The sequence below is a fragment of the Ovis canadensis genome, chromosome X (genome assembly GCF_042477335.2).
Source record: "Ovis canadensis isolate MfBH-ARS-UI-01 breed Bighorn chromosome X, ARS-UI_OviCan_v2, whole genome shotgun sequence".
Classification (NCBI taxonomy): domain Eukaryota; kingdom Metazoa; phylum Chordata; class Mammalia; order Artiodactyla; family Bovidae; genus Ovis; species Ovis canadensis.
In genome coordinates, this window is record NC_091727.1 from 72,898,197 (window position 1) to 72,925,959 (window position 27,763).

Here is a 27,763-nt window from a genome sequence, read left to right on the forward strand (position 1 = left end):
TGGCAATTTGATCTTTGGTTCCTCTGCCTTTTCTAAATCCAGCTTGAACATCTGGAAGTTCTCAGTTCATGTACTGTTGAAACCTAGCTTGAAGAATTTTGAGCATTACTTTGCTAGCATGTGAAATGAGTGCAATTGTGTGGTAGTGTGGACATTCTTTGGCATTGCCCTTCTTTGGAACTGGAATGCAAAGTGAACTTTTCCAGTCTTGTGGCCACTGCTGAGTTTTCCAAATTTGCTGGCATGTTGAGTGCAGCACTTTAACAACATCATCTTTTAGGATTTTAAATAGCTCAACTGGAATTCCATCACCTCCACTAGCTTTGTCTGTAGTGATGCTTCCTAAGGCCTACTTGACTTTACACTCCAAGATGTCTGGCTCTAGGTGAGCGATCACACCACTGTGGTTATATGGGTCATTAAGATCTTTTTGTATAGTTTTTCTGTGTAATCTTGCCACCTCTTCTTAATATCTTCTGCTTCTGTTAGGTCCATAGTGTTTCTGTCCTTTATTGTGCCCAACTTTATATGAAATGTTCCTTTGGTATCTCTAATTTTCATGAAGAGATCTCTAGTCTGTCCCATTCTATTGTTTTCCTCTATTTCTTTGCATTGATCACTTAGGAAGTCTTTCTTACCTCTCCTTGCTATTTTCTGGAACTACATTCAGTTGGGTATATCTTTCCTTTCCTTCTTTGCCTTTTGGGTCTCTTTTCTCAGCTGTATGTTACTGCCTCCTCAGACAACCATTTTGCCTTGTTGCATTTCTTTTTCTTGTCGATGGTTTTGATCACCACCTCCTGTACAATGTCACGAACCTCTATCCATAGTACTTCAGGCACTGTATCAGATCTATAACATTTTATTTATCTATTCATCCAATGACTTATATTTGAATCATTTCTACCTTTCAGGTACTATGAATAATGCTAAATAAATATTGGCATACAAATATCTGAGTCCCTGCTTTCAATTCTACTTTTAACACTTTGAGCAGAGAATTACATTAAATTGTTCTACTGGCAGGGGGTAGCATTCAGTTCATAAATTAGCCATGTCTCCCTTTTTCTTATTACTGCTAAAGAAATATTAAGGTGAAACCAAATTAATTTTGCTACTTGTTGGCTCAGCTAGTGAGAAGGTCTACTGGGAAGATATCATGATTTAAATGGATTTTATAGGTCCTCTGTCAATGTGCTTTCTCTTTTCCAAATCTATTTCCAGTTGTTGTGCATTATTTGTCATTATTATAGTAAATGTTAAGGTTTACTGATAAAGATAGGGATTTCAAGTTTGAAATTCATCCTAATGAAATCCTTTCATCCAAAGAAGTCTACTTATATTTCTAAAACTACAATATGCACTGGGCTCTACTATGTATCTGTACTGCACTCCCAAACTGTTCCAATTCTGAGTTTCCTCAGAACCACTGTTGAATTTTTGGGTCCATGTATCACTGACATATTTACTGGCCTCATGTTCTTACTTAGTATTTTTTTCTTATCTTCTAACCTAGACTATAAACTCAAAGAAGACAGAGATCAGGTTTTTCACTTTTCATTATTCCCCAAACCATTTAGTAACAAGCTAAGAAAATTTACGATAATCTTTAAATAGTTGTTATGGAATGAACGAATAGAAGAATGTGGAAAAAATAATGCATGACTCAGCTAGATTAAAAAAAAAAAACTTAGTTATTAGCCTAACATAGTACATTTTTATTTACTAAAAAAGAAAACTCTCAATGTTCTTATGAATGTTACCATATTGACTCACCTACTAACCCCATTATTTAGCTCATTGACTACCACTCTTCTGCTCCATGCCATGAGATCTCGTTCAGTGGCCATCTGGCTTCTAGGAGCATTGTTATGCATTTGTCGGACACCTTCAATCTGACCACTACGTCGCAGTCCAATATTTGGGGAAGAAGATATGTCCATATCTGGATTTCTCAGAGCTAAAACAAAAACAAAGGACTGCTCCATGCTCTGAGCAAAGAAAGACACCAAACTTTTCAAGATCAGAGCTCTAAATAAAATACGAGATTCAAAGATAATACTGCTAGACAATATTGCTGTTCCTTTAATATATTTTCTGTATCCCCTTTATGGTCTTTATAGTTTTATAAATAAAGCAGGTACTCAATAAATGTTTATTGTCTCTATAGCTCTTTTAATTTTTTTCAAAGTACTTTCACATCTGTCATCTACTAAATGCTCAGTAAATACAAAAACTGTATTTAATGTATTTGGTAGATTTATACATGTTATTAGTACTAGTTCAGAAAGCAGCTTTTTAATCTAAATTCTACCTTTAGTCCATTAAAAGGTTTCTGAATAAAACCCAAAAAAACTTTTCAAAAATAGGAAGAAAAAAATATAGGACTTCCTGTGTGGTCCAGTGTTTGGGAATTAGCCTGCAAATGTAGGGGACATGGGTTCTATCCCTGGTACCAGAAGATTCCATATGCTGTGGAACAACTAAGCCCATAAGCCATGACTACTGAGCCTGTGGGCCACAGTTTTACTGAAACCCTTGTGCCTAAAGTCCATGCTCTGCAACAAGAGAAGACATAGCAATGAGAAGCCTGAACACTGCAACAAAGAGTAGCCCCTACTCGCTGCAACTAGAAAAAACTCAAGCAAAGCAATGAAGACTTAGTGCAGCCAAGAATAAATAAATAAATAACATAAATATCATTTATTAAAAAAATAGCTGAAGGAAAAGGAGAAACTATGCACAATTACTGAGTCCATGCTCTACAGCCTATAACTGCTACTGAGCCCACACGTGGCAACTAATGAAGCCTGCATGCCTAGAGGCTGTGTTCTGCAACAAAGAGAATCCACTGCAATGAGAAGTCCATGCACTGCAATGAGTAGGAGCCCCTGCTTGCTACAACTAGAGAAAAGCCCTCATGCAGTAATGAAGATCCAGGGCAGCCAAAGATTTTAACATAAAACAATAAAATAAAAAATAAAATTATAAAAAAAACTATCAAAATTTCAGTTTCAAAATTGATAAGGAAGGAAAGAAAAAGGAAATAAGTAATAGAAATGTTACTTTTCTTTTTAATCCTCCACAAAAGTTTCTGATTATTTTGTTCTATTTGCAAATAAAACAAAAATGGTAACTGAAACACTAAACTGTTAAAGTATGCATCAGAAAAAACTCAAAACAAATGAACACTGCAAAGAGAAGACAATGGAATCTGTTTGCTTAACAGCATTCAAATCTATTCATGTAAATCTAGTAATGAAGTTACTGATCTCTAAAATCAGGGTTCTAAGAAAGTTTTATGTCTTAGGAACAAAAGGCTTGGACATATAGGATCATCAGTCAATGTCTTACCTTATTCCAGGTTAAGGAAAGTTATATGAGATAGGTGCTCCAAGTGACATGAACAAATAATATTTTAATTTTAATTTTATGGGATACTAAACAAATCAGAAAGTGAGTAAAAGACCCTGTGAATCACCTCAAATTTAGATCACATTCCTGTGGATTCCAAAACACTACACTACCTAAATCAATGACCGCAATTATGTAAACATATAAAGAAACATGTGCCAAAATCCCATAAGAGGATGTATTTTTAAAGTTGAACAGTTCTTAACAAAAGCAAAACTAACACAGCCTAAGATTATACAAAACTCAGATGCATAAACATATTTCATGTAAAGTGAAGGAAGACCTACAATAGATTAGAATAATACTATGAGATCAAACTTGTGACATGTAAAGTGAAGGAAGACCTACAATAGATTACAATAATACTATGAGATCAAACTTTTGAGAGTCAATTAAGAAACTGTATTCCCTAAGAAGAGGGCTTGTTGTCTGCCAGTGTTTTTGTAAACTCAAGAGAGACAGATGATATGTTGCTGTTTTGACTCTTTACCATCTGAGCCACCAGGGAAGCCTACTTTTTCAATAATTGAGGGCAAATATTTCTAAAAGTAATTTTTAAATTTAAAGTGATTTTAATTTTGCAAACTTTATAGGTTGGTTCCCCTAGAAGGGACTGGACTTGTTATAGCACCTTGCTTATTAGAATAAGACTGCAAATATATTACTAAGTTTAAAGAAAATAGTATATTAAAATACACGGTCTGTACTCCTTAGAACATGCTAAATTACTTTACTCCCAAATGATAATGAGATCCTGGCACTTTGGTGTATCTGATATCAAAACTTTAACAAAATGTTGCTTTTATTTAAAAACCTAAAATGTTCCTCATGTGTAATTATTTGTTACAGATAAAATAAAGTACATTCATCATATATTATACAAATATATACATACTTACCACCATTAGAAGAATATGATCTATTAATTGGAAAATGTGGAGCATCTCCTTCATTAATTAGCCTCAGATCTTGTTCTCTTTGTAACTCCCTGATTATTCCATCAAGAATGCTCTCATCTTGATCATTGGTTTGTTGCCCAATTACCTGTTCTACTACTTCACCATCACCTAAATCAGACCAAAGATATAACGCCACAAAATTATTTACATTTCTGTATACCATAAGTAGAATAAAATCAAGGTCAATCTATAAGTTGCTAGACAAATAATTTTTAAAGGATTAAAATGAAAATAAAACATATAGCAAACAAAATATTTTTAAAGAGGTTTTAAGTACGTCAGCTTGTGTATTTAACTTAACCAATATACCCAATGTCAGACATTTTGATGAGGACCTTCTCATCTTACAGAAAAAAAAAAAGTGATTAAATTATTAAGAATGAATTTTCTCTATGGAATATTCAAAGCTAAAAGTTGTGTGCATGCTCATTTGCCCAGTCATGTCTGACTCTTTGTGATCCTATGGACTGAAGCCCATCAGGCTCCTCTGAAGCTAAAAGTTAGGAGTAAATCTTTGAGTAAGGTTTTAATAAGTTCAACGGCAAATACCGAAAATGCTTTGCATCTTTCATGAGAACTTCCTTTCTGAAAGAAATCAAAATTACGGTCTTTATAATATTGTTTCTTTTGATAACATCTCAGTAGACAGATGTGAGGGCTTCCCTGATAGCTCAGTTGGTAAAGAATCCGCCTGCAATGCAGGAGGGCCTGGTTCAATTCCTGTGTCAGGAAGATTCCCCTGGAGAAGGGATAGGCTACCCACTCCAGTATTCTTGGGCTTCCCGTGTGGCTCAGCTGGTAAAGCATCCACTTGCAATTCGAGAGACCTGGGTTCCATCCCTGGGTTGGGAAGATCCCCTGGAGAAGGAAAAGGCTTACCTACTCCAATATTCTGGCCTGGAGAATTCCATGGACTGTATAGTCCATGGAGTCACAAAGAGTCAGACATGACTGAGCAACATTCACTTTCACTTTTCATACATTTGAGTATAAAAATTATTTCTTATAATGAAATTCAGTTACATCCGAATGAAAATTTTATTTATTTCTATTATCTTTTTCTTTTTTAACTACATCTTAGACCTGTTTTTCATCTTGTCTTCTAGTCAGAGTAAATGCTATCTGTTAAGAGTAGCCAAGTGATCAGATCTTACAGGAAAAAAAATATGATAAAATATAGATTTTTAAAATTCATGTTTTCAGCTCTACCTCCTATTTGATATTCATACATTTCCTCCTTGTTTAATTAAATATGACATCAACAAAGTAACTATTATCACATGTTTAACACCATTTCATTGTTCTACAAATCTTTATGAGAGAATATAAAAAGGATATGTAACATTTCATTCTATAAAGGTCAAGTCTTAATTTGTAAGTAAGGATATAAAATTCCATTTGCAAACAAATAACTCATTGCCTCATACCTGGAAGAAAACCTACAAGTAACAAACTAACATATCAAGACATTTTGGTGTCAGGGTGGGATGGAGGCAGTATACCTAAGGGAAACACATTAACCAAAAGGGTTGTTTTTTTTAATGTCTTTTTCTACTATGCTCCCATCATGCATCATACTCATCACTGTGTCGTCAATATCCTCCAATACTACTGTTATTTAAACACTTAGCATTCTCCTCCCGAACACTAAATAATTCTTTACATTTCAAACGTGAGGGTGGTGGGTAAACAGCCACCTTCCAGTTTATAGTTCTTTAAATTTCCTCTTCTTCAGTCCATTAACTATGTACTCTCAAATTAAAATACCAATACTAAGAGCAGTAGAATTTTACCAATTATAAAAGCTTGACACACTAAAGTTACTAAATTTAATCATCACTTTTGTGGTTCACTCAGTCGTGTCTGACTCTTCGTGAACCCACAGATTGCACCCACATGGACTGCAGGAAGCATAGACTTCCCTGTCCTTTACCATCTCCTGGAGTTTGCTCAAATTCATGTCCATTGAGTCAGTGATGCCATCGAACCACCTCATCTTCTGTCACCCTCTTCTCCTCCTGCCCTCAAACTTTCCCAGCATCAGGGTTTTTCCAATGAGTTGGTTCTTCACATCAGATGGCCAAAGTATCAGAGCTTCAGCATCAGTACTTCCAATGAATATTCAGGACTGATTTCCTTTAGAACTGAATGGTTTGATAACCTTGCAGTAAAAGGGACTCTCAAGAGTCTTCTCCAACACCACAGTTCAAAAGCATCAATTCTTCAGCACCTGGTCTTCTTTTATGGTCCAACTCTCACATCCATACATGGCTACTGGAAAAACCATAGCTTTGACTATACAGACCTTTGTAGGCAAATTAATGTCTCTGCTTTTAAATGTGCTTCCTAGGTTTGTCATAGCTTTCCTTCCAAGGAGCAAGTATTTTTTCATTTCACAGCTGCAGTTCCTGTCTGCAGTGATTTTGGAGCCCAAGAAAATAAAGTCTGTCACTGTTTCCTTTGTTTCCCCATCTATTTGCCATGAAGTGATGAGACCATATGCCATGATCTTAGTTTTTTGAATGTTGAGTTTTAAACCATCTTAAATTATCACTAAAAGTCAGTTCTGAAAGCATCAGGATCATACATATGTTCAGGTTTCTAAGGAAGCAGGTCAATACATTCTCTGCTTCAGTGTACTCTTGTTTGCCCTAATCCATTTATCTGTGTCTAGATGAGATAAACAATGTAAAAAATTACATTGGTAAGGTAAAAAGTTCTATGCCACTGAAAATTAATAAGGTATCAGATAAAATATGGGGCTTCCCTGGTGGTTTAGATGTAAAAAATCTGCCTGCAAAACCTGGGTCAGGAAGATCTCCTGGAGAAGGGAATGGAAACCCACTCCAGTATTCTTACCTGGAAAATTCCACAGACGGAGGAGCCTGGTGGGCAATAGTCCATGGGGTCACAAAGAGTTGAACATGACTGAGCAACTAACACTTTTCACTTTCAGGTAAAATATATTATAACCTACTACATAGTTTAGCATGGGGATATATTACAGAGAGAAGAGTAAGTTCAACACTTTACAAAACATTTTAAATTTGATTTTGTTGATAACATACCATTAGCCACATATCCCAGCTGTGGTATAAGTTGTTCATCTTTACAATTTTCCCGTCCTGGTACCAGTCTTTGAAATTTTGTGGGATGAGGATTTCCATCAACATCCACCAAGAATGGTGGAGGCATGAGATGAGGAGCTTGTTGGGTTTGTTCATCCAATACATAGTTGTTGGCATCACGGATAAGAGGTCGATAATCAGTATGGAAGAACATCTGATCTGGAATCTTTATGATAGACTTTTAGTATTTAATGGGCACAGGAAATTTATTAACAAGCATTTATGTTCATTCCTAGAGCATGTTTTGTTTTTAAAATCAGACAATTTTTGCATTATCTATATACTCCTCTATTGTCATGTGTTCTCCCTAGGTAGAAGTGAATCACCTAGATCATAATGCTATTTTTCCCCACAAAACCCAATAATATATATTATTTTCTGGCCCTTCCCTATCATATTTCTCCAATTAGGATAAGAGGAAGCAAAACAGTAATGTAGTAGATAAAGTTAGTTATTTTTAAGTTGCAAAAAACTGACAAAGAACTAATCTCAAAAATATACAAGCAACTCCCACAGCTCACTTCCAGAAAAAGAAACGACCCAATCAAAAAATGGGCCAAAGAACTAAACAGACATTTCTCCAAAGAAGACATACAGATGGCTAACAAACACAGGAAAAGATGCTCAACATCACTCATTATCAGAGAAATGCAAATCAAAACCACAATGAGGTACCATTTCACACCAGTCAGAATGGCTGCGATCCAAAAGTCTACAAGCAATAAATGCTGGAGAGGGTGTGGAGAAAAGGGAACCGTCTTACATTGTTGGTGGGAATGCAAACTAGTACAGCCTCTATGGAGAACTGGAAATAGAACTGCCTTATGACCTAGCAATCCCACTACTGGGCATACACACCGAGGAAACCATAATTGAAAGAGACACGTGTACCCCAATGTTCATCACAGCACTGTTTATAATAACCAGGACATGGAAGCAACCTAGATGTCCATCAGCAGATGAATGGATAAGAAAGCTGTGGTACATATACACAATGGAGCATTACTCAGCCATTAAAAAGAATACATTTGAATCAGTTCTAATGAGGTGGATGAAACTGGAGCCTAATATACAGAGTGAAGTAAGCCAGAAAGAAAAACACCAATATGGTATACTAACACATATATATGGAATTTCGAAAGATGGCAACAATAACCCTGTATGTGAGACAGCAAAAAGAGACACAGACGTATAGAACAGTCTTTTGGATTCTGTGGGAGAGGGACAGGTGGGATGATTTGGGAGAACGGCATTGAAACATGTTAATATCACATATGAAATGAATCACTAGTCCAGGTTTGATGCATGATACAGGATGCTTGGGGCTGGTGCACTGGGATGACCCAGAGGGATGGTATGGGGAGGGAGGTGGGAGGAGGGTTCAGGATGGGCAACACATGTACACCTGTGGCAAATTCATGTTGATGTATGGCAAAACCAATACAATACGGTAAAGTAAAGAAAAAAAACATACAAACTTTAATAACTATTTTTCTTGCTTGTTTTTATTCAAACAAGAATAGACAGAGTATAATATAAATGGTGAGACAGGTAAATATCAATGCATGAAAGACACAAAGGTGATTAAGTATCAACATGAACTCAAAGACTCTAGTTCTTTTCCAACTCCAAGATTCTATCATCTATCCTAAACTCACAGCTAATAAAATAAAAGAAATCAATTAAATTAGCTTCCAAAGTGTTTTAACAAGATCAATAATAGGTAAAATAAACATTCAGTAATGAGCTGTTTATTCCTAATTTATGATAAGTAAAGGATGTAACCTGGTCAAGTTATTCTCTTATTACACCTAAAAGGTAGTATAGAGAGAATATATACTAAGCAAGAGTGTTTTCCAATGAATTTTTATATCCACATCACCCTATATCTTAATAGTAATTTGAACTGCCAAGCCTTATATTCTAGCAGTGACGAAAAATTTTACAAAAAAAAAGCAACTTTGTTATTTTATATCTATTGAAACATAGTGACCTTTATTAACCATAAAGCTTCAAATAAGATGCATGAATGATACTATCAAAAATCGCAATCTATAACAACAATTAAGTATACTAACCTTTTCATAGTATTTACTGCATCCAAATCCAAAAAGCAGCAAATGCCCATGTGAATCAGTGCAGGCAAAATGATTACCATCTGGTGAAAATTTACAGTCAAACACTGCACCATGGCCTTGGCCTTCAATCTGAAATTTAGAAGTCACCTTAAGTCACCTTAGGAGGTAATTTTCAAACAATAAGTAGTCAATAGCTTCTACTTGCTAATATTGTGGATTCTGTGATACATCAACATTCCAATGTACTCTCTGACTTCTGTAGCCAGAATCATACTGTAATAGTAAAGCTCTGAAAGAAATTAGGGAGTTTCAATATGAAATGCATTGTATCAAACATTACTAGCAATGCCCTAACTGAAGAAGGACTGCATGAATGACTGAGGAGAATATAAACGACCTAAACACAACCAGATTAATAAAGGTGCTATTTCAGGAAAGTCAAGATATTATCTTCATATTTAAACTGCAAATCAAACTTTAAAAAAACCATCCCAAAATTAAAGCACACAAATCAATCTCACTGACAAAAGACAAAGGGTTATTATTAACACTCTAAATCTGTATAAAGCCTATAAAAGGGAGCTCAAAGGCCAATAATTTAGAAATATTTAGTCAGAACTATTTTTCAGAAAGGAACAATAAATATGGGAAATATGAGTATTCTCATCACCATAGGAGGGTGTTCAACTGGGAGAAGAGATACTTCACCATATTTTTCCATTGTTTGTATGAAATATATTCTAGGAGTATCTACATCTCCAATTCCATGTGTGCCAAACAACTTCCTGATTACTAACTAAGCTATATAGGATTTACCAGACACAGATACAATATAGTCACTGTTGTGATTCATTCATTAGGATTATAGCTTAAACATTAATTTTTTTGTAATTTTGTTTAGTGTTAAATCCAAATGCTTATTCAATTTGAGTTTCTAGAATTAAGAGCTGGGAAACGGAATTTGGAAAATGTTAACACCACAAAACAGAGACACCCAGAAAGGCATAATTTTCAGTTGGCCTTACTCTCAGATCTTGAGTCATTCTCTAAGTTATTATATGGATTTAAACAGGGGGCAAGAGGTTCCTTGGCACTAAGTATACTTTAATTACCAAATTATCCTAGTCTGCTTTTTTATCAACTAAGCATAGATTGGGCTTCCTTTGTGGCTTAACTGGTAAAGAATCTGCCTGCAATGCGGGAGACCCAGGTTCGATCCTCAGGTTGGGAAGATCCCCTGGAGAAGGGAAAGGCTACCCACTCCAGTATTCTGGCCTGGAGAATTCCAAGGACTATATAGAACATGGGGTTGCAAAGAGTCAGACATGACTGATTGACTTTCACAAACATAGATTTCCCTTACCATATTAAAATAATTCCGAATTTTGGTCCCCCGGTCAAGGTCCCAAACAAAAATGTTCCCATCATGACCTGCTGAAAGTATGATCCTTTGATCAAATGGATGTGCTTCCAAAACAAATACTTCATCATCATGTCCCTGTGATAAAATCAATATTAAAAATGAAAAGCAACATTGAATATCTGTCTTATTTGGTTAATAGATCTCAGGATAGCCTATCAATCTAATTCAGGTGAATTCATGTATGTAAATTTAACAGCATTTACAAACATGGACACTACAAGAAATAGTTGTTAGAGCTCCTTATATGTTTAAATGCTGATTTCATAAAATATGGCTTCTCTGATAGCTCAGTTGGTAAAGAAATCCCCTGCAATGCAGAAAACCCCAGTTCAATTCCTGGGTTGGGACGATCCACTGGGGAAGGGATAGGCTATCCACTCCAGTATTCTTGGGCTTCCCTTGTGGCCTACAATGTGGGAGACCTGGGTTCAATTCCTGGGTTAGAAAGAACCCCTGGAGATCTTCCCTACTCCAGTATTCTGGCCTGAAGAATTCCAGAGACTATATAGTCCAAGGGGTCTCAAAGAGTCGGACACAATTGAGTGACTTTCACTTTCACTTCATAAAATATTCAATAGACAAAAGACCTGAAAGGTATTTGAAATACAATCCAAAATCAGGCCTCTGAAATGGAATTCATATTTCTAGGGCTTTGCTATTAAAAGGTCACAGAATATGTGACAAACAAAATCTTTTATTAACACCCAATTCTGACACAGTGATAACAGACAAACCTTCATTATTCTTTATCCAATACTCACTGATATTCATATTGTATCATGGGAGGACCTATGATATGTTCAAACAACAAAGTATAGTTTGTCTTTTTTACCTTTATCTACTTTATAGTTGAAGGTTTCATTTAATATTCTACCTGAAAAATGGGTATGCTGCTAAAAAAAAAATAATAAGTTTGAAAACCAACGTTTCTATATTTCCCCAGCAATAAATCAATATCAGCATCTCTACAGACTTTAGATCAGGAGTCTGGAAACTTTAGGCCAACTAGCTCCCCAATGTTTCTAGACAGACAGCTTAAGGAGTGGTTTTTACATTTTTTAAAAGGTGGTAAAAAATGAAAGAATATTCAACAGAGACCATATGTGGCTTGCAAAGTTGAAAATATTTACTATCTGGCCTCTTAAAGAAAAAGTTTGTCAACACCTAATTTAGATCACTGTTCATTTTTGTTAATTCTTGGCCAGAGAGTACAGGCTCCAAGTTTTAGAGAAGCATGTGGGACATCTTGAAATTGCTTTTCACTTAGGAACATATAAGCATATCACATGTCAGGAACTTCCAGAAATAATCACATGTTGTGAACCTAAAAAGTGCATTTTACCCCAAATCATTGCCTAAAAATAGAGTAACCTGCCCTACTACCATTATGTTAAAAAATGTAGCTTATTAAAAAGTAACTTCAGAATGTCTCAAAATGAAAAGTAGAAGATGAAGAGGTAAAATTCATTTCGATAAATACCAACAAAAAACTTTTTTCCCAATGACTATCAAAAAAATTATTTCTCTGTCATAACAAAATCTCTTACTGAATATCCAATTTGATATAGTAAATACTTTCTCAGGTTCCTAATCAGTAAGCAGTAAAATTACTCTGTTAAAGTCAAATGATAATGTTACAACTACATCGGCGTACATTAGGAAAGAGAGATTTTTAAATAGGGGGTTCCATTTTTGGTCCTTGGTCATGAGAAACAAAACTTAGTCAGATTAAGTAATGTCTTAAGATTTATCATCTGCCCTATTTTATTTATTAAGCACACCTCTATTTCCACCACTACCATACAAATGCAAATTATCATTAAGGCCCATCCTATCATAGAGTCCTACAGTATAATCAGAGTCATCTTTATCTCATTCCAATCTATTCTCTCTACTCTGTTGCTACAATTAGGAGGCATTTTTCAAAAGCAAAATTCACATGCCATTCCTTTGCTTTTAAACCTTTTCATGGTACCTATTGGTCTCAGGATAGATCCTACAAGACCTTGCATGGTCTGGCCCCTGCCTATTTCTCCTCCTATCAGGTGATACTCTTTCTGCTCTCTGTGCTTTAGCCAAAAAATTGGCTTTTACCTCAAGACCTTTGTACATGCTTTTCCCTCTTCTTGGAGGGAACTTTCAACCTCCTCACACATGTAATTTACCAAATATTTATTGATCCCCTACCATGTTGAGACAGAAAATAAACAAACAAAAAATACAGTAAGAAAATACTAGGTAGTGGTCAATACTACGATGAAAATAAAGATGATGACTGGGAGGCTACCCAAGATTGTTTGCTAAGGAAGGCCTTGTCAAGCAGGTGACATTTAGGATGAGAGCTGGGAAATTTTTACCTATCTTACAAACCTTAACACAAGCTTCAACTTCTCAGAAAGCTTTCTCTGACTCTTCCAGACCAAGTTTGGTTATCCTACTAGAAACTTGCGTTGTGCTCTTCTTAGCACTTATTTGATTAAATGCTTGTTTCTTTGTTTCATTTAATAGGCTACAAACTCTAGGAGGATAGGGACTCTTTAATCTACTATTTAAACCTATCTCAGTGGCTGGAACAATGGATACTCAATAAGTATTTGTTGAATTAAAGAACTTCACACCCTAGTAAGACTCTGGTACACAAATTCTAGACCTGTAGCCACTGGCCACATATGGCTACTAAGCATCTTAAAATACACACTAGATTTCAAAGATTTAGTATGAAAAATGTCAACAATTTCAATAATATTTCTTATATCATGTTGAAAAGCTACTATTTTGTATACACTGGGTTAAATAAAGCCAGCTCTACCCTTAAAAACAACAACAAAAATCCCAACTCATGCTATGAACAAATAACTTATATACCCTTGACTGCATATGATAACATAATGGGTAAATAAATATGGGAAAAGATCCTGAAAAGTTTTCATATCTGCTTTTAATAGCTACACCATGCGCCATCCTTATTTTGCAGATATGTCAACAAAGGTACTTTGAATAATTCTCCAAGCAACAGTAAGCCATAGAAAGCAAACTAGAAAACTTAAAATTTCCTGTCTTCTAGAATAATGCCCTTTTCGATCATTTTTAATTATTCCACAAATAGAATACTTACGGATAACGTATGAAGAAGTTGGCCTGTGATAGAATTCCATACTTTCAAAAGGAAATTGTTCACTGCAGTAATAACTGTGGTGTCATATCGATCCCAGGCCACCATAGTCACCTTAAGTTTAGTGACCTTGTCTTCTCCAGATGGCAAATTGTTCCTAAACAAAATAATTTCAGGGTTAATAAATATTGAACAAAGGAGCATCTAAATAGCAAATTATGAAAAAAAATCTCTCTAGGAGCATGCAACTTTTTAGATAAAAAAATCCTAAACTGTATCTTTAACTACACATGAAATAAAATAATAAAAGTATTAATATCACATAGGGCAACATCTATAGGCTTATTTTATGGAGGGAAAAATACGAAATGACAAAAATTTTATAGTTAGCTAATTGAGAGCAACAAAAAATGAAGTTAGAAACGAATCTTCAGATACCTTGAAAAGTAAAATACAAGGTCAGGTTGGCTACCAGAAAATATGAGGAAAACATAATTAAATGGACACCTTATTCCTTTAAATATTCATTTTTTGAAACTAAAGTAGGTATATAAAAAAGCAGTAAGAAATTCAGTTAATTGATTTAATCAAATGACATTATCAGTAGCTGACTATGACTACAAAGTTGATTTTATATTGTTGTTAATGGGAAAATAATTAATTTCAGGATCATATCCTAAAGAAACTGTTGTATCCTAAAGAGGTAATTAATGTATCTTCTAGTTTACAGTGAAGATGATGAAATGTAATTCTGATTAACTGTATTTATAATGTTGAGTAGGAATACTAACAATATGAAACATAAAGGTATTCTCAGTGAGTCAGAGAAATATCTAAAAATATGATGACATTTAATACAGACAACCCTCAAAGTTGTCTCGTATTAAAAAATATATAAAAATGACTTAGAGAAAACTAGGACAGAGAATGATTCTATAGGCATTAGTAAAGCACAGAGATCTTTGGATCACAAGAGACCAGAAGTTTGAATGAGTCAGATATGTTCCTATCATCCAATCTGTCAATCAACGGTTAAAGACAGTATTCTTAGAGACTAAACACAGATACAAATTTCTACCAATTAACTCCGAATTAAAAAGATATTTATTTTCATTATTAAATAGAATATGATAATGTAAAAGATACTATACCATAAGAGAATCATTAAAATATCTAACATCCAATCTTACCCAGTCATTTTAGTAGCCATATCTAGTACTATACTCTTCCATTCTTGTTGCTGGTATTGCCAAATTCTTGCTGTTCCATCTCTGCTTCCACTAACAAATCTTAAACTGCAAAAAAACAGTTAAAATATTCTTATTGCCTTTCTCTAGAATGAAAATCACTACTTTTCTAATTATAAAAGTAATACATTCATCCTCATATACTTCTGTGGATAATGAAAATGGTACACTTTGGGAAGCAGTTTGGCATTCCTCAAAATGATAAACAGTACCACGTGACTCAACAATTCTACTCCTCCATAAGTATACAAGAGCAATGAAAACATAAGTCCACAGAAAAACATGTACACAGATATTCACTGTATTATTCATTATATTTCAAAAGTGATGACAACCCAAATGTTGATCAACTAATAGATGGATAGACATATTTTATAGCCATACAATCAAATTTTTGACAGCCATAAAAGGAAATAAAATTCTTATACATGCTTCAACATGGATGAATCTTGAAAACATGCTAAGTTAAAAATGTCACAAAAGACCAAATACTGTATGATTCCATTTATATGAAACATCCAAAATAGGCAAATCGGCAAAAATAAAAAGTGGATTAATGGTTGTTCAGAGCTGAAGGTAGTGGTGTAGAAAGATGGGAAATTGAAAGCTAAAGGGTATGGATATGGGAATTCTTTTGGGGGCAATGACAATGTTCTAGGGATATGGGATTAAGAGATGCAAACTATTATGTATAAAATAGATAAGCAATAAGGATATAAGAGTAAAGCATGGAGAAATATAGTGATTACAGTAACTTTAAATAAAGCATAATCTATAAAAATATTGAATCACCATCTTTTATACCTGAAATTAATATAATCTTATAAGTCAAAAATATTTTAATTAAAAAATAAAATAAAAGTGATCATAGTGAAGGCTGCACAGCCCTGGGAATATACTTAAAACACTGAATTTTATGTGGAATGCATCTCAATAAAACTGAATAAAAATACATTCGTTAACCTATAACTATAACCTATAACCTACCACTATCCGTAAGTTAGTTTCTATTCTTTCAGACTTTATATAGACACATACATTTATATATTCCCACTACAGGGAATAGAATTACAGTACAAAGGAAGATCCCTTGGAGGAGGGCATGGCAATCCACTCCAGTATTCTTGCCTGAAAGGTCCCATGGACAGAGGAGCCTGGTGGGCTACAGTCCATAGGGTCACAAAGAGTTGAACATGACTGAAGTGACTTACCACACACACACACACACACACACACACACACACACACACACTGATTTATAGTGTTGTTCCACACACACACACACACACACACACACACACACACACACACACACACTGATTTATAGTGTTGTTCCAGATGCTGCAACTAGAGTTTGCATGCCACAACAAAGATGGAAGATCCCACGTCCCAACGAAGATTGAAGACCCCATATCTTATGTGTTATACATATATCTACATATATTTTATGCATTCATGGCATACCTTTCTCTTAATATTTTCAATATTTCTAAGCTATGTGATTTGTCTGAGTTTTTTCAAATCATCACAAATCTCCAAAAAGTTTTCTAATGTATCAATTTAAAAAAAGCATGCATAAGTGGACCTGCACAGTCCAAACCTATGTTTTTCAAAGGTCAACTTTATTTTGTAGATATATTTCTCAGTTTACAAATATAAAAATTACCATCCCTTTCAATAATTATTCAACAATATGGATCTATCAAAATTTAATCAACCACTTAATAATGAACATTTTTACTATTTCCAGTCTTTGCCATTATAAATAATGCTGTTATGAATATCTCTATACACATCTTCGTGAAACCTTATATATATCTTTGCTGAGTCCAAGGGCAGGCACATTTTTTTTAAAGAAAGAAAAGCTTGTTCCAACTTCAGATTTGGCCATAGATGCGCACACTAGGAGCTGTCAAATCAAAGACATTTTCCTAGTTTAATGGTATAATGGACTCTTTTGTGAAGAATTTATACTTTTTCTGCATCTTTTCTCTGTAATATTCCCCCTTCAGGGTAGGCACATTTTGAAAGCTTTTGACATACTGCCAAATTATTTCCCTAAAAAGTTCTTTTTAAAAAAACAATTTACAGTTATCATCAAGGTTGTGGGACAGTGCTTATTTTTCCTAAACCCTTGGCAATACTGGATGCTATGATTCTTCAGTATCTTGTCATTCTGAAAGAAAAAATTGTTATTGTTATTCTAAATTGCATTTCTCTTGATAATTAGTAAAATTGGACATCTTTTGATATATGTACTGGCCACATAATTTAGGTAAAATAATGTTTTGCATTTAAGGAGAAAGGTAAAGAACTTTAAAAATTCAGATACTCCTAGTATGAAAGAATAGTAGCTATACAAACCTTTACATGTATACTCAGTATGGTACAATAAAACAACCTTAAAATTATTTGAAGGTTTTTTTAATTCCTAATAAATATATCACTCTTGGTGGATCATTATTATTTACTCTTGCATTGAATGAAGATGAACACAATCATCATAGTAATCACCGGTGTTTGAAAAGTATTTAATAGTAAAACATGGTCACTCACATAATGTCCTTATAGACAGATATAGATACAAACTTATGCCAAGTGGATAAATTTTAAAATCTATTCTAGGTCAATCTGTAGGCCAAGGCAGAAAGTTATCACCTTCTGGGGATGATACATTTGATAGGGTGCAAGAATACTTGTATATAATTTCTGAGTTAACAGACATAGGAAATGTGATACACACTTACAGTAGAGACAGTAAACAATCTAGATATTTAGAGGAGACAAGATAGCTAAAATCTCGAGGAGTCAGGAAGGGCTTCAGGTAGGGTATGAACCTTAAAAGAAAGATAGAACTTAGAAAAGAAAAAGAGACAGGAAGGAGAAGGAAATAAAAGGAAGGAGAGAAGGGAAAGGGAAGACATAGGAGGGATAGAATGGGAGTGAAAGGAAGTAGGGTATGATTATTCCTGGTAGGAGGTAAAGTATAAGCAAAAGAATGGATGAGAGAATACATATGGACTATAATAATGATGATGATTAAATCAATTGGGCTGGATCTGAGTATTTAAATAGGGAATAGTAGATGAGAAAAGAATGTAGGCCTAAGTCAAGTTGTAGAGAATTCTGAATGCCAGGCTAAAACATCTGAATTCTATCCTATAGACAAAGAGGAAACACTAAAAATTTCTGAATAGAGCAAAGTTAATCTGACAGAAATGGATAAGACACATTTAGAAGGGAGAAGAATATTGAAGGTAATGGGTCAAATAATGGAATTCTTGACCAAGGTGGATGATAACAGAAAGGGAAAAAGCAAAAAAAAAAAAAAGAAAAAAGAAAAAAAAGAAAGAAAGAAAGAAAGAAATCATTCATACAGGAAGAATTGATAGACTATGGCTACTATTTGGATGGGAGCTTAGAAGATCTGGGATGAGAAAGTCATCAAACAGAGACAACAGCTTTCAGTTTAACTAGAAAGAAATAAAACATCTATAGTAGAAGTAGCTTTTTCTGAAGACACAGAGGTAAAATATGTGAAACATCTGTTTATACAGATATGTACTACATAATTACCTGTCTCCATTGTTACAGAACTGAACAGCAACAACTTTGTCCTAAGACATAAAACAAAAGGTTTGTGATTAGAATTATTTTTAAAATTAATAAAGTACTCTTTTCCTCAAATTCACACGCAAAAGTTTCATTAAGTGGATTTTTTAATGTTATAATTTTCTTTTAAAAAAACTCTAATTTTCTTTAAAGAAAATTAATGAAGACAAATTATTAACTCAGGAGGAATAGTTATCAGCAGTAATTTGAGACAAACTTGTTTCTAAACATAAGAAAATCTGTTTCTAAACCATAATCTCAAGAGACAAGATAGTTCTGAATAGGTATTAGTTTATTATATTCCCCCATAATAAGACAACACACTAAAATGCCACTTTAAAATAATTCATTTAATAGTAGTTGAATTAAATTTTTCACTTAACATTTTTTTAATTTTCAGAAAACAAATCAGTCATTTGCTGTTTCTCACATGGTTTATTTAATTATTTTACAATGAATTCATTTGACAGTCTTTAGGTATCTTAATTTAGATCCTGTTGTTTGAATCTTCCTTTATCACTAAACTACACTTATTACAAATATAATGTGTACTGTAGTGATTATACTATAGTAATGTACCTTCAAATGTGGTAAACATTTTCACAAACCACAATTATTGAACTAAATTTGAACTTAACTTCTTTTAATTATTTGTACTTAAATTTTAATAAAAAGCTCAGATACTAAATGTCTTCATATTTATTTTTCATTTTAAAAACACATTAAACCATCTTCATATGTTCAGACATATCTGTGATTCCCACTGTTCCATGATTTCATTGAGTATTTTTATCTGATAGATTCAGGACTCTCACTGTCAGTTCCAATAACTGGTTTTAGATGTTATGAAAGGACATCTTATTTCCAGGGACTAACAGATGCCACTAATTTCAACAGGGAATGTTTAAGTTTTCTGACTTTTTTATCTGGGCCTCTGCCAAAAAACCCTCTACCAATCAATTTTTCTTCATCTTTTCTCCCTCAGTTATTTCCCATTTATTTATTACTTCCTCTTTTCTCAGCTCTCAATAAATGTGACCATACTGTATACAGACCTTGCTTGGGTGGTAACTGTAAAGATGTCTCCTTTGTGTGGTCTAGCACAACTGGATTTTTCCTACTGGATAGTCTCAAGATTGAGATTGTTTTTATATTTCACAATTTAAATAATATTCCAGGATTTTAGTATCTATGAATAAGTTACAGCAAGGTGAGAGCTCAGCTTGGTTCAGTAACTCTTCATAAGCTGAATATTCAATTATGTTCATATGATAAGACAAAAGCAGGAGGCTGTTTCCAAAAGTTCAAGGAAAAAGTTTCTAACAGGGGTCTCAGTTATACTCAAATTTTAAGAACATGAGTGATTCTGGAACTCACAAAGTATCTTTTTTAAAAAGTTATCTTTCAGGGAAATTTTGTGTTTTACTGATATGTACTAACACTATTCCAAATCAATTAAGCATCAAAAGTAGTAGGAACAGTAATAGTAAGACTTATAAAGCTGAGTACTTTCAGATGCAGACTATATAGCTTTGACAATGAGGAATACAAGATCTATAGTGAGTTGAAACAAATACTCCCATATTCAACAGTAAACAACTGTCTGGAGGAGAAGGTGAGGAAATAAAGAGGAGGAAGAAGTAAAAGGTATACAGGGAAATAAATAAACAATAATGGCTCCAAAATTTCTTGTAAATGTCACACAACAGTGGAGAGAGCTTGAGAAGAAAAGTCCCAGGCACCAATAGCTGTCACCCTAGTATAAAACTTCCCTGTATGGAAGGCTGTTGTTGACAATTAAATGGGATTAGATTTCCGGAGTCTCATGGCATTCTGAAAATAATCAAACTAAGACCAATGAGCTAAGTTTAGTAAAAAGAATTTTTTTTCCTAAGATGTACCTTAATATGTCTTTTAATAAGTAGACTTCAAAGTAACAAACAGTTATATGATTAATAAAGCAGGGTAAAAGATGATTTTTTTAATAAATTATTACTATAACATATTTTTCCCTTCTCATATAGTCAGAAATTGTCTTAAATACTATAAGCATACTAAATTCAGAATTTCATACCAATCTTCACCCACTAAAAAGAAATCTTACCATACAAGTTTCAGGACCAATCTATATTAGAGATCAGCAAAGAAGAAAACCAGATTTCCATGGGTGTTTAAAAAGAAAGCATGATATTTAAGTTTTTCATTTTGTTCTTACCGTATGTGACTCTAACTCGGCAATTTTCTCAGGGATCTCAGAACCTAAATAATATATTCTAATCACATGGTCAGTGCTACCTGTTGTAATGAACATACCACCTAGAGGATTAAAAATAAACAAACATTTAAGAAAATTATACCAAGAAACTTTAAAAACCCTCTGACTGCTTCCTTAGTTATACTTTATTAATAAAAAAGTCTTCAACAAACACAAAGTTATCTTCTACCTATTAAAGGCATATTAATATTTCAGAAAAAAATGAGCAAAACTCAAGAAACACAAGAGGAATATTTAAGGAACAACTATATCACTCACCCAATAAAAACACAACTTTTACATCAAATACAGGCCTTTGGATCATAAACACTAAAAGCCTTGAGGAATTCATTTCTTTATATCTCATAAAAACATAATGTTCCAAAATTATTTATAAAATAATCTATACTTACAATTCTCTGTATAGTGGCTATAGTGGTTAAGGGTGAAAACTAGCAGCTTTTGGGATGATGAAAAAAAATCTAGAGATGGATGCTGGTAATATATGCAGAACAATGTGAATGTACTTAATGCCATAGAACTGTACACTTAAAAATGTTTCTTAAAATGGTAAATTTAATGCTATATTTTATGACAACAAAAAATAGAAGGTTAATTACCATACTCTTAACAGCAGTAGAAAAGCACTGTTTACATACTGAGAACGGGTCTTCTATATGGAGCCACAGTACATGTTTTCTGAAAATTCAGGGTAGGATTTTCATGTTGATTGTGTGGAGTGTTGGGGGAAGGCTGTACTTTTTACCAACTAAATTCATTGTTACATTAAAATACATTAATTGTAAATAAGAAAAAAACTCAAATTCTATTATATGTTAATTAGAATCCACAAAGGTCTATTATAACATAGTTCACATTTTTAGTATGTGTCTATTAATTCTCAAACATATGCATTTTTCTCCACAAAACTGAAAAATATTTTACAACTGAAAAATCTTTTATACTGGATTATTCAATATTTTAGGTACTCAAAACACTCAATTTTTATACATACCAGAACTGAAAGATGAACAAGATATCTGAACTCCAGGTCTAGATCTCTCAGTAAATTTCACTGGGCGATCTCTAAGAGAAAAGTAAGATGTTTTTATTTTTCATCATGTTCTTTTAATGTACAAGAATTTTAGCACACTGCTAGACACTGACAGATTTATCATCAACATTATAGAAACCACAAAACTGAAGTAGTCAATAGGTACTATTTCCACTATTGAAGTTAAAAATGCATTTAAACTTACAAACATACTTTATGCTACCAGTATTGTTATTTTAGCTTTACAAATAAGTTACCATGTTACTTACTAACATCATGAAGAAAAGTTCAAGGTGTTCTTACCATGGTAAGAAATGAAACAAATACTCCTTATCAGAATTTTGTGTATAATCTCTTCAACATTGGTTTCATAAAAAAGTTCACTCTAAAATCTCTAACATCCAATTGAAGTCAGTATGGATGTGTGCACACACACCCATGCACACATAATTTACATATTTAATACATGAACTATCAAGAATCTCTCAAGATGATAAAGAAAAATGAACATTCTTTTCATAAAATTTTTAACGAAACTCTAAACTTACTTAAACTTCATTGTTTTCACATGCCACTGCCAGAAACAAATTGTTCCATCAGCACCAGTAGAAGTGAGGTATCTGGTTGTGCCTTTAGTTGATGGACAAAACTGGAAAAAGAATTCTAATTAAAATAGAAACCTTTCATGTTTCAACTTAATTTCAGTTTCAAGAAATTAGTTATTTAAATTTCCTAGATTAATGGATATCTTATTAAAAACTAAAATTAAAAAAAAACTGTAGAGAAAGTCAGTCATTTAATTTAGGATGAAATATTTTAGTCCTAAAGACACTTATTTAAAAATTATTCAATATAACACTTAAAGATTATTATTTCACTGCTTTTAATGGAGAAAACACAAAGTCATTACTAGTTAAACCATTATAAATCTGCTGAATACATGCTTATATAGCAACAACATAAAATTTTTATAGTTCACCTGAAAAAGGCATCAAAAGAAAATCTAAAAATCAGTAACTAGGAAGGTACAAGTCTAAGTGTTTGGGTTTTAACATTTTAAACTCTTAACTTCATGAAGTACAATGGAAATTTTGGCATTTTTAAATCTAAATCATTTTAATGTACATGGATAATGTAAGTCAAATGTCTGTATGTATCACTGTGGAAAAAAGATTTAAAAATATAAATTGAGTTGTCAATTTGAAGTATGACTACTATCCTAGATAAACCACAGATGGTCTTAGTCACGTAGGATTCTCAAGCTCTAACTCTCAGTATTTTACACATCCTCAGAAGAGAATAAGGGAAAAGTTAACTATACTCCTGATGTCTGGGACACAGAAGACTGAAAATCAAACCAGGGTCTCGAGCATGCCCATGAGTTTTAAAAATCCCAAATGAGGAATTTCCTGGCAGTCCAGTGGTTAGGACTGAGTGCTTTCACTGCCGTATCCTGGGTTCAATTTCTGGTTGGGGAACTAATATACTATAAGCCATGCAGCATGGCCAAATAAATAATTTAAAAAATAAAAATTCCAAATAAACATAATGAATACCTTCCACTGAGATGAAGATTAAGGATCAAGATGAATATGACTTGAATAAATTTTAAACTCAAATCAAAAGCAAATAATCATTATAGGTATTAGAAGTCATTTATTTAGTTTTCTTGTTTGGAAGCACAGAACTTCAGACTACAAAGCTTAAATCAAACAAAAAATACCAATTAATATTATCCATTAAGAGCTGATGAACAGTAAAGAAACCAGTGCTCAGGTAGTAAACTTATACATTCATTTCTGAGCTACAGAAGCTTGCATCAGAAAGCTGAATCCACAATCTATAGCAGAAGCCTCCAAATTATAGCCTACATACCAAATCCAGTTTCCTGCTTGTTTATGTAAATAAAGTTTTATTGGTACACAGTCACCTTAAACTGGCTATGGCTGCTTTGCACTGCAACAGCAAAGTAGTTGCTGCTACTGCTGCTGCTGCTAAGTCGCTTCAGTCGTGTCTGACTCTGTGCAACCCCACAGATGGCAGCCCACCAGGCTCCTCTGTCCCTGGGATTCTCCAGGCAAGAACACTGGAGTGGATTGCCATTTCCTTCCCCAAGGCATGAAAGTAAAACGTGAAAGTGAAGTTGCTCAGTCTGAAATAGAGGCCATATGGTCTGCAAAGCCTAATGTATTTACTATCTGGCTGGTAAATATGCTGATCTAGGATCTACAGAAATGAGACAATAAAATATGAAATAGTATGATTTTATGCAGATGACACCAACTTTATGGCAGAAAGTGAAAAAGAACTAAAGAGCTTCTTGATGAAAGTGAAAGAGGAGAGTGAAAAAGTTGGCTTCAAGCTCAACATTCAGAAAACGAAGATCATGGCATCTGCTCCCATCACTTCATGGCAGATAGATGGGGAAACAGTGAAAACAGTGGCTGACTTTATTTTTCTGGGCTCCAAAATCACTGCAGATGGTGATTGCAGCCATGAAATTAAAAGACGCTTACTCCTTGGAAGGAAAGTTATGAGCAACCTAGACAGCGTATTAAAAAGCAGACACATTATTTTGCCAACAAAGGTCCGTCTAGTAAAGCTATGGTTTTTCCAGTGGTCATGTATGGATGTGAGAGTTGGACTGTGAAGAAATCTGAGCACCGAAGAATTGATTCTTTTGAACTGTGGTGTTGGAGAAGACTCTTGAGAGTCCCTTGGACTGCGAGGAGATCCAACAAGTTCAGCCTAAAGGTGATCAGTCCTGGGTGTTCATTGGAAGGACTGATGTTGAAGCTGAAACTCCAATACTTTGGCCACCTTATGTGAAGAGCTGACTCATTGGAAAAAGACCCTGATGCTGGGAAAGATTGAGGGTAGGAGGGGAAAGGGACGACAGAGGATGAGATGGTTGGATGGCATCATTGACTCGATGGACATGGGTTTGGGTGGACTCCGGGAGTTGGTGATAGACAGGGAGGCTTGGCGTGCTGTGGTTTATGGGGTCACAAAGAGTCAGACATGACTGAGTGACTGAACTGAACTGCTTATGTTTGAAGAAATACTAAAAACTTTATTATCCTCATTATACTTTAACTTTTTCAATCACAAAGGGGAATTCAATCCATAAATGTATCTATTTTTGTATTTAATGTATTTTTAATTAATTAATTATTATTTTTGGCTGCACTGGGTCTTCATTACTATGCATGGGCTTTCTCTAGTTGCAGTAAGTGGGGACTACTCTTTGTTATGGTGCATAGCCTTCTCATCATAGTGGCTTCCCTTGTAGAGCATAGGATCTAGGCATGTGGGTTTTAGTAGTTGTAGCTTGCAGGCTCTAGAGCGTGGACTCAGTAGTTGCGGCACCTGGGCTTAGCTGCCCTGCAGAATGTGGGATCTTCTAGGACCAAGGACTGAACTCATATTCCCTGCATTGACAGGCAGACTCCCAAGCACTGGACTACCAGGGAAGCCCCATTTTTGGGTTGTTTTTGAATGAGAAATCATGTTTAAGATTATAAAATTAAAAACACATGTGCATTTCTGAATATAATTTTTATAACATTAAAATTACAATTTTATTTTAATACACAGTTATTGAAGAAAAGCTAGGAAATATAGAAAAACAGAACAAAAGCTATTCATAATCCCACTATCCAGAGGCAACCACCATTAACACCATACCATATTACTTCAATTTTATTTAAAAAAGAAAGAAACTGAAAAAATAATAATATATTACAATGTTAATAGAGACAATTAGCAAAGAGTAAAGCATATAGAATGCATGCTAAATGATGATTATTACTATGAACAAAAATGAAGGAGTGCTGGTAGGAGTAATGATTTACAATTTTAAAATAGTAAGTTAGTCAGAGAAAGTTTCCCTGGGAAAAGTGACAGGCATTTCCATTATTTAGAAAGTAAGGGAATAAGTCATTTGACCAAAGAGGACCATTTCAGAGATATAAAACAGCAAAAGCAAGGGCAGGGGTGTAGCTAGAGTGGTTTAAAGAAGTAGCTAAAGCAGGATGATAACAAGCAGTAGGAGATATGGTCAAAGAGAGCAAGGGGCTGAGAATGTAAGGTTTTGTGGGTCACTGTAAAACCTTTGGCTTTAACTCTGAGTTGGGAGGCTATTAAAGGTTCTGAGCACCAGTGACATGATTTAATTTCCTTTTTTTAAACCTCCATCTTAAAATCACTTATGCATCTATGCAGAGGCTAGACTACGGGAGGAAAGAGGGATGGGAAGAAACAGGAAGATTAGTTAGAAGTCTATTTCAATAATATAGGTCACAAATGATGGTGGTTTGAAATAGGTAGTAATGACAAAGGTCATGAGAATTTGTTCAGATTCTGGATATATTTTGAGGGTAAACATGATTTGCTAACAAGTTAGATATGTGATATAAAAAAACAAAAAGTCAGGGATGACTACTCTGAGCAACTGAAAGGATGAAGTTGTCATTTGTTTATATGCGAAAAGGTTTGGGAGGAGCAAATCTGAGAAAGGAAGACAGGGGTTCAATCTTGAAGATGTTGAGTTTGAGATGCCTTGCAGACATTCATGTGATGATGTCAACTAGGTAATCGAATGTACAAGTATGGAGCTAAAAGATAGGCCCCAAGATGGAAGTACACATTTGGAGTCATCAGCTTACAGATGAAATTTAAAGCCATGAGACTTGATGCGATCACTAAGGGAAAGAATGTTATAGAAAAGAGGTCCATACAAAAACAACACAAAAAGCAAAAACAAAAGAGGTCTATGGATATCTAGGGCACTTACACACACAAATGAAATGAGATAGAAACTAGCAAATGAAACTATGATGGAGTAAAACAGTTCCATAAATATTTTCAGTAGTAACAAATATTCATATTTTTCATGTTGTAAAAGATTATCTTCAAATTTCAGAAATAATCTGTCAGATAGGATGGTGAGAACACAAGAAACTAGTAATATCCCAAAACAAAATCCAATAGATAATTTCAAACAATCAAAATTCTGATGTATGGTGGGAGGGGGGTTCAGGGTTGGGAACTCATGTACACCTGTGGTGGATTCATGTCAATGTATGGCAAAACCAATACAGTATTTTAAAGGAAAAAAATAAATAAATAAAAATTTAAAAAAAAAGAAAAATAAAAAAATAAATTTTCAAATCCAATATACATTGAACCCAATTCTTGCTAGTACCTCATAAACAGGTGATATATTATTTAAATTATTAAAACAAAAATTGCCTGGCATACTTATTAGTGACTAAAGAACAAAGAACATTCAATTGGAGCAATTATCTCATCCACAAAAGTGGTCTCGTTGACCAAACTAAAAGACAGTGTCAAAAGGATTCCTCTGTTTTGCTGTCAACACAAAGAAGAAAACAAAGTTCTTTGGGGAGTATCTAGGACTTTCACTACCAATGTCTGGTAAAAACATTATATGGACAAATATTTAAAAAGCTGATGTATG

General features: G+C 34.0%; 1 protein-coding gene across 3 annotated transcripts in view; it reads right to left on the reverse strand.

The window, feature by feature from the left end:
- The window catches only part of BRWD3 (bromodomain and WD repeat domain containing 3), a 170,636-nt gene that overhangs the window by 85,405 nt on the left and 57,468 nt on the right, over positions 1–27,763 (reverse strand). For 2 of the 3 annotated variants that reach the window (XM_070291890.1, XM_070291889.1), the window contains exons 9-19: positions 22,830–22,930; positions 22,243–22,313; positions 21,189–21,289; positions 18,938–18,978; positions 15,305–15,409; positions 14,118–14,271; positions 10,943–11,077; positions 9,580–9,708; positions 7,442–7,667; positions 4,314–4,481; positions 1,777–1,960 (exon numbers count right to left, since the gene is read on the reverse strand). In XM_070291890.1, coding sequence (XP_070147991.1) covers positions 1,777–1,960; positions 4,314–4,481; positions 7,442–7,667; positions 9,580–9,708; positions 10,943–11,077; positions 14,118–14,271; positions 15,305–15,409; positions 18,938–18,978; positions 21,189–21,289; positions 22,243–22,313; positions 22,830–22,930 — 1,415 coding nt within the window. Of the gene's footprint in view, positions 1–1,776; positions 1,961–4,313; positions 4,482–7,441; positions 7,668–9,579; positions 9,709–10,942; positions 11,078–14,117; positions 14,272–15,304; positions 15,410–16,964; positions 17,538–18,937; positions 18,979–21,188; positions 21,290–22,242; positions 22,314–22,829; positions 22,931–27,763 lie in introns of those variants that run through there. The other variant, XM_070291891.1, reaches the window with a different exon arrangement.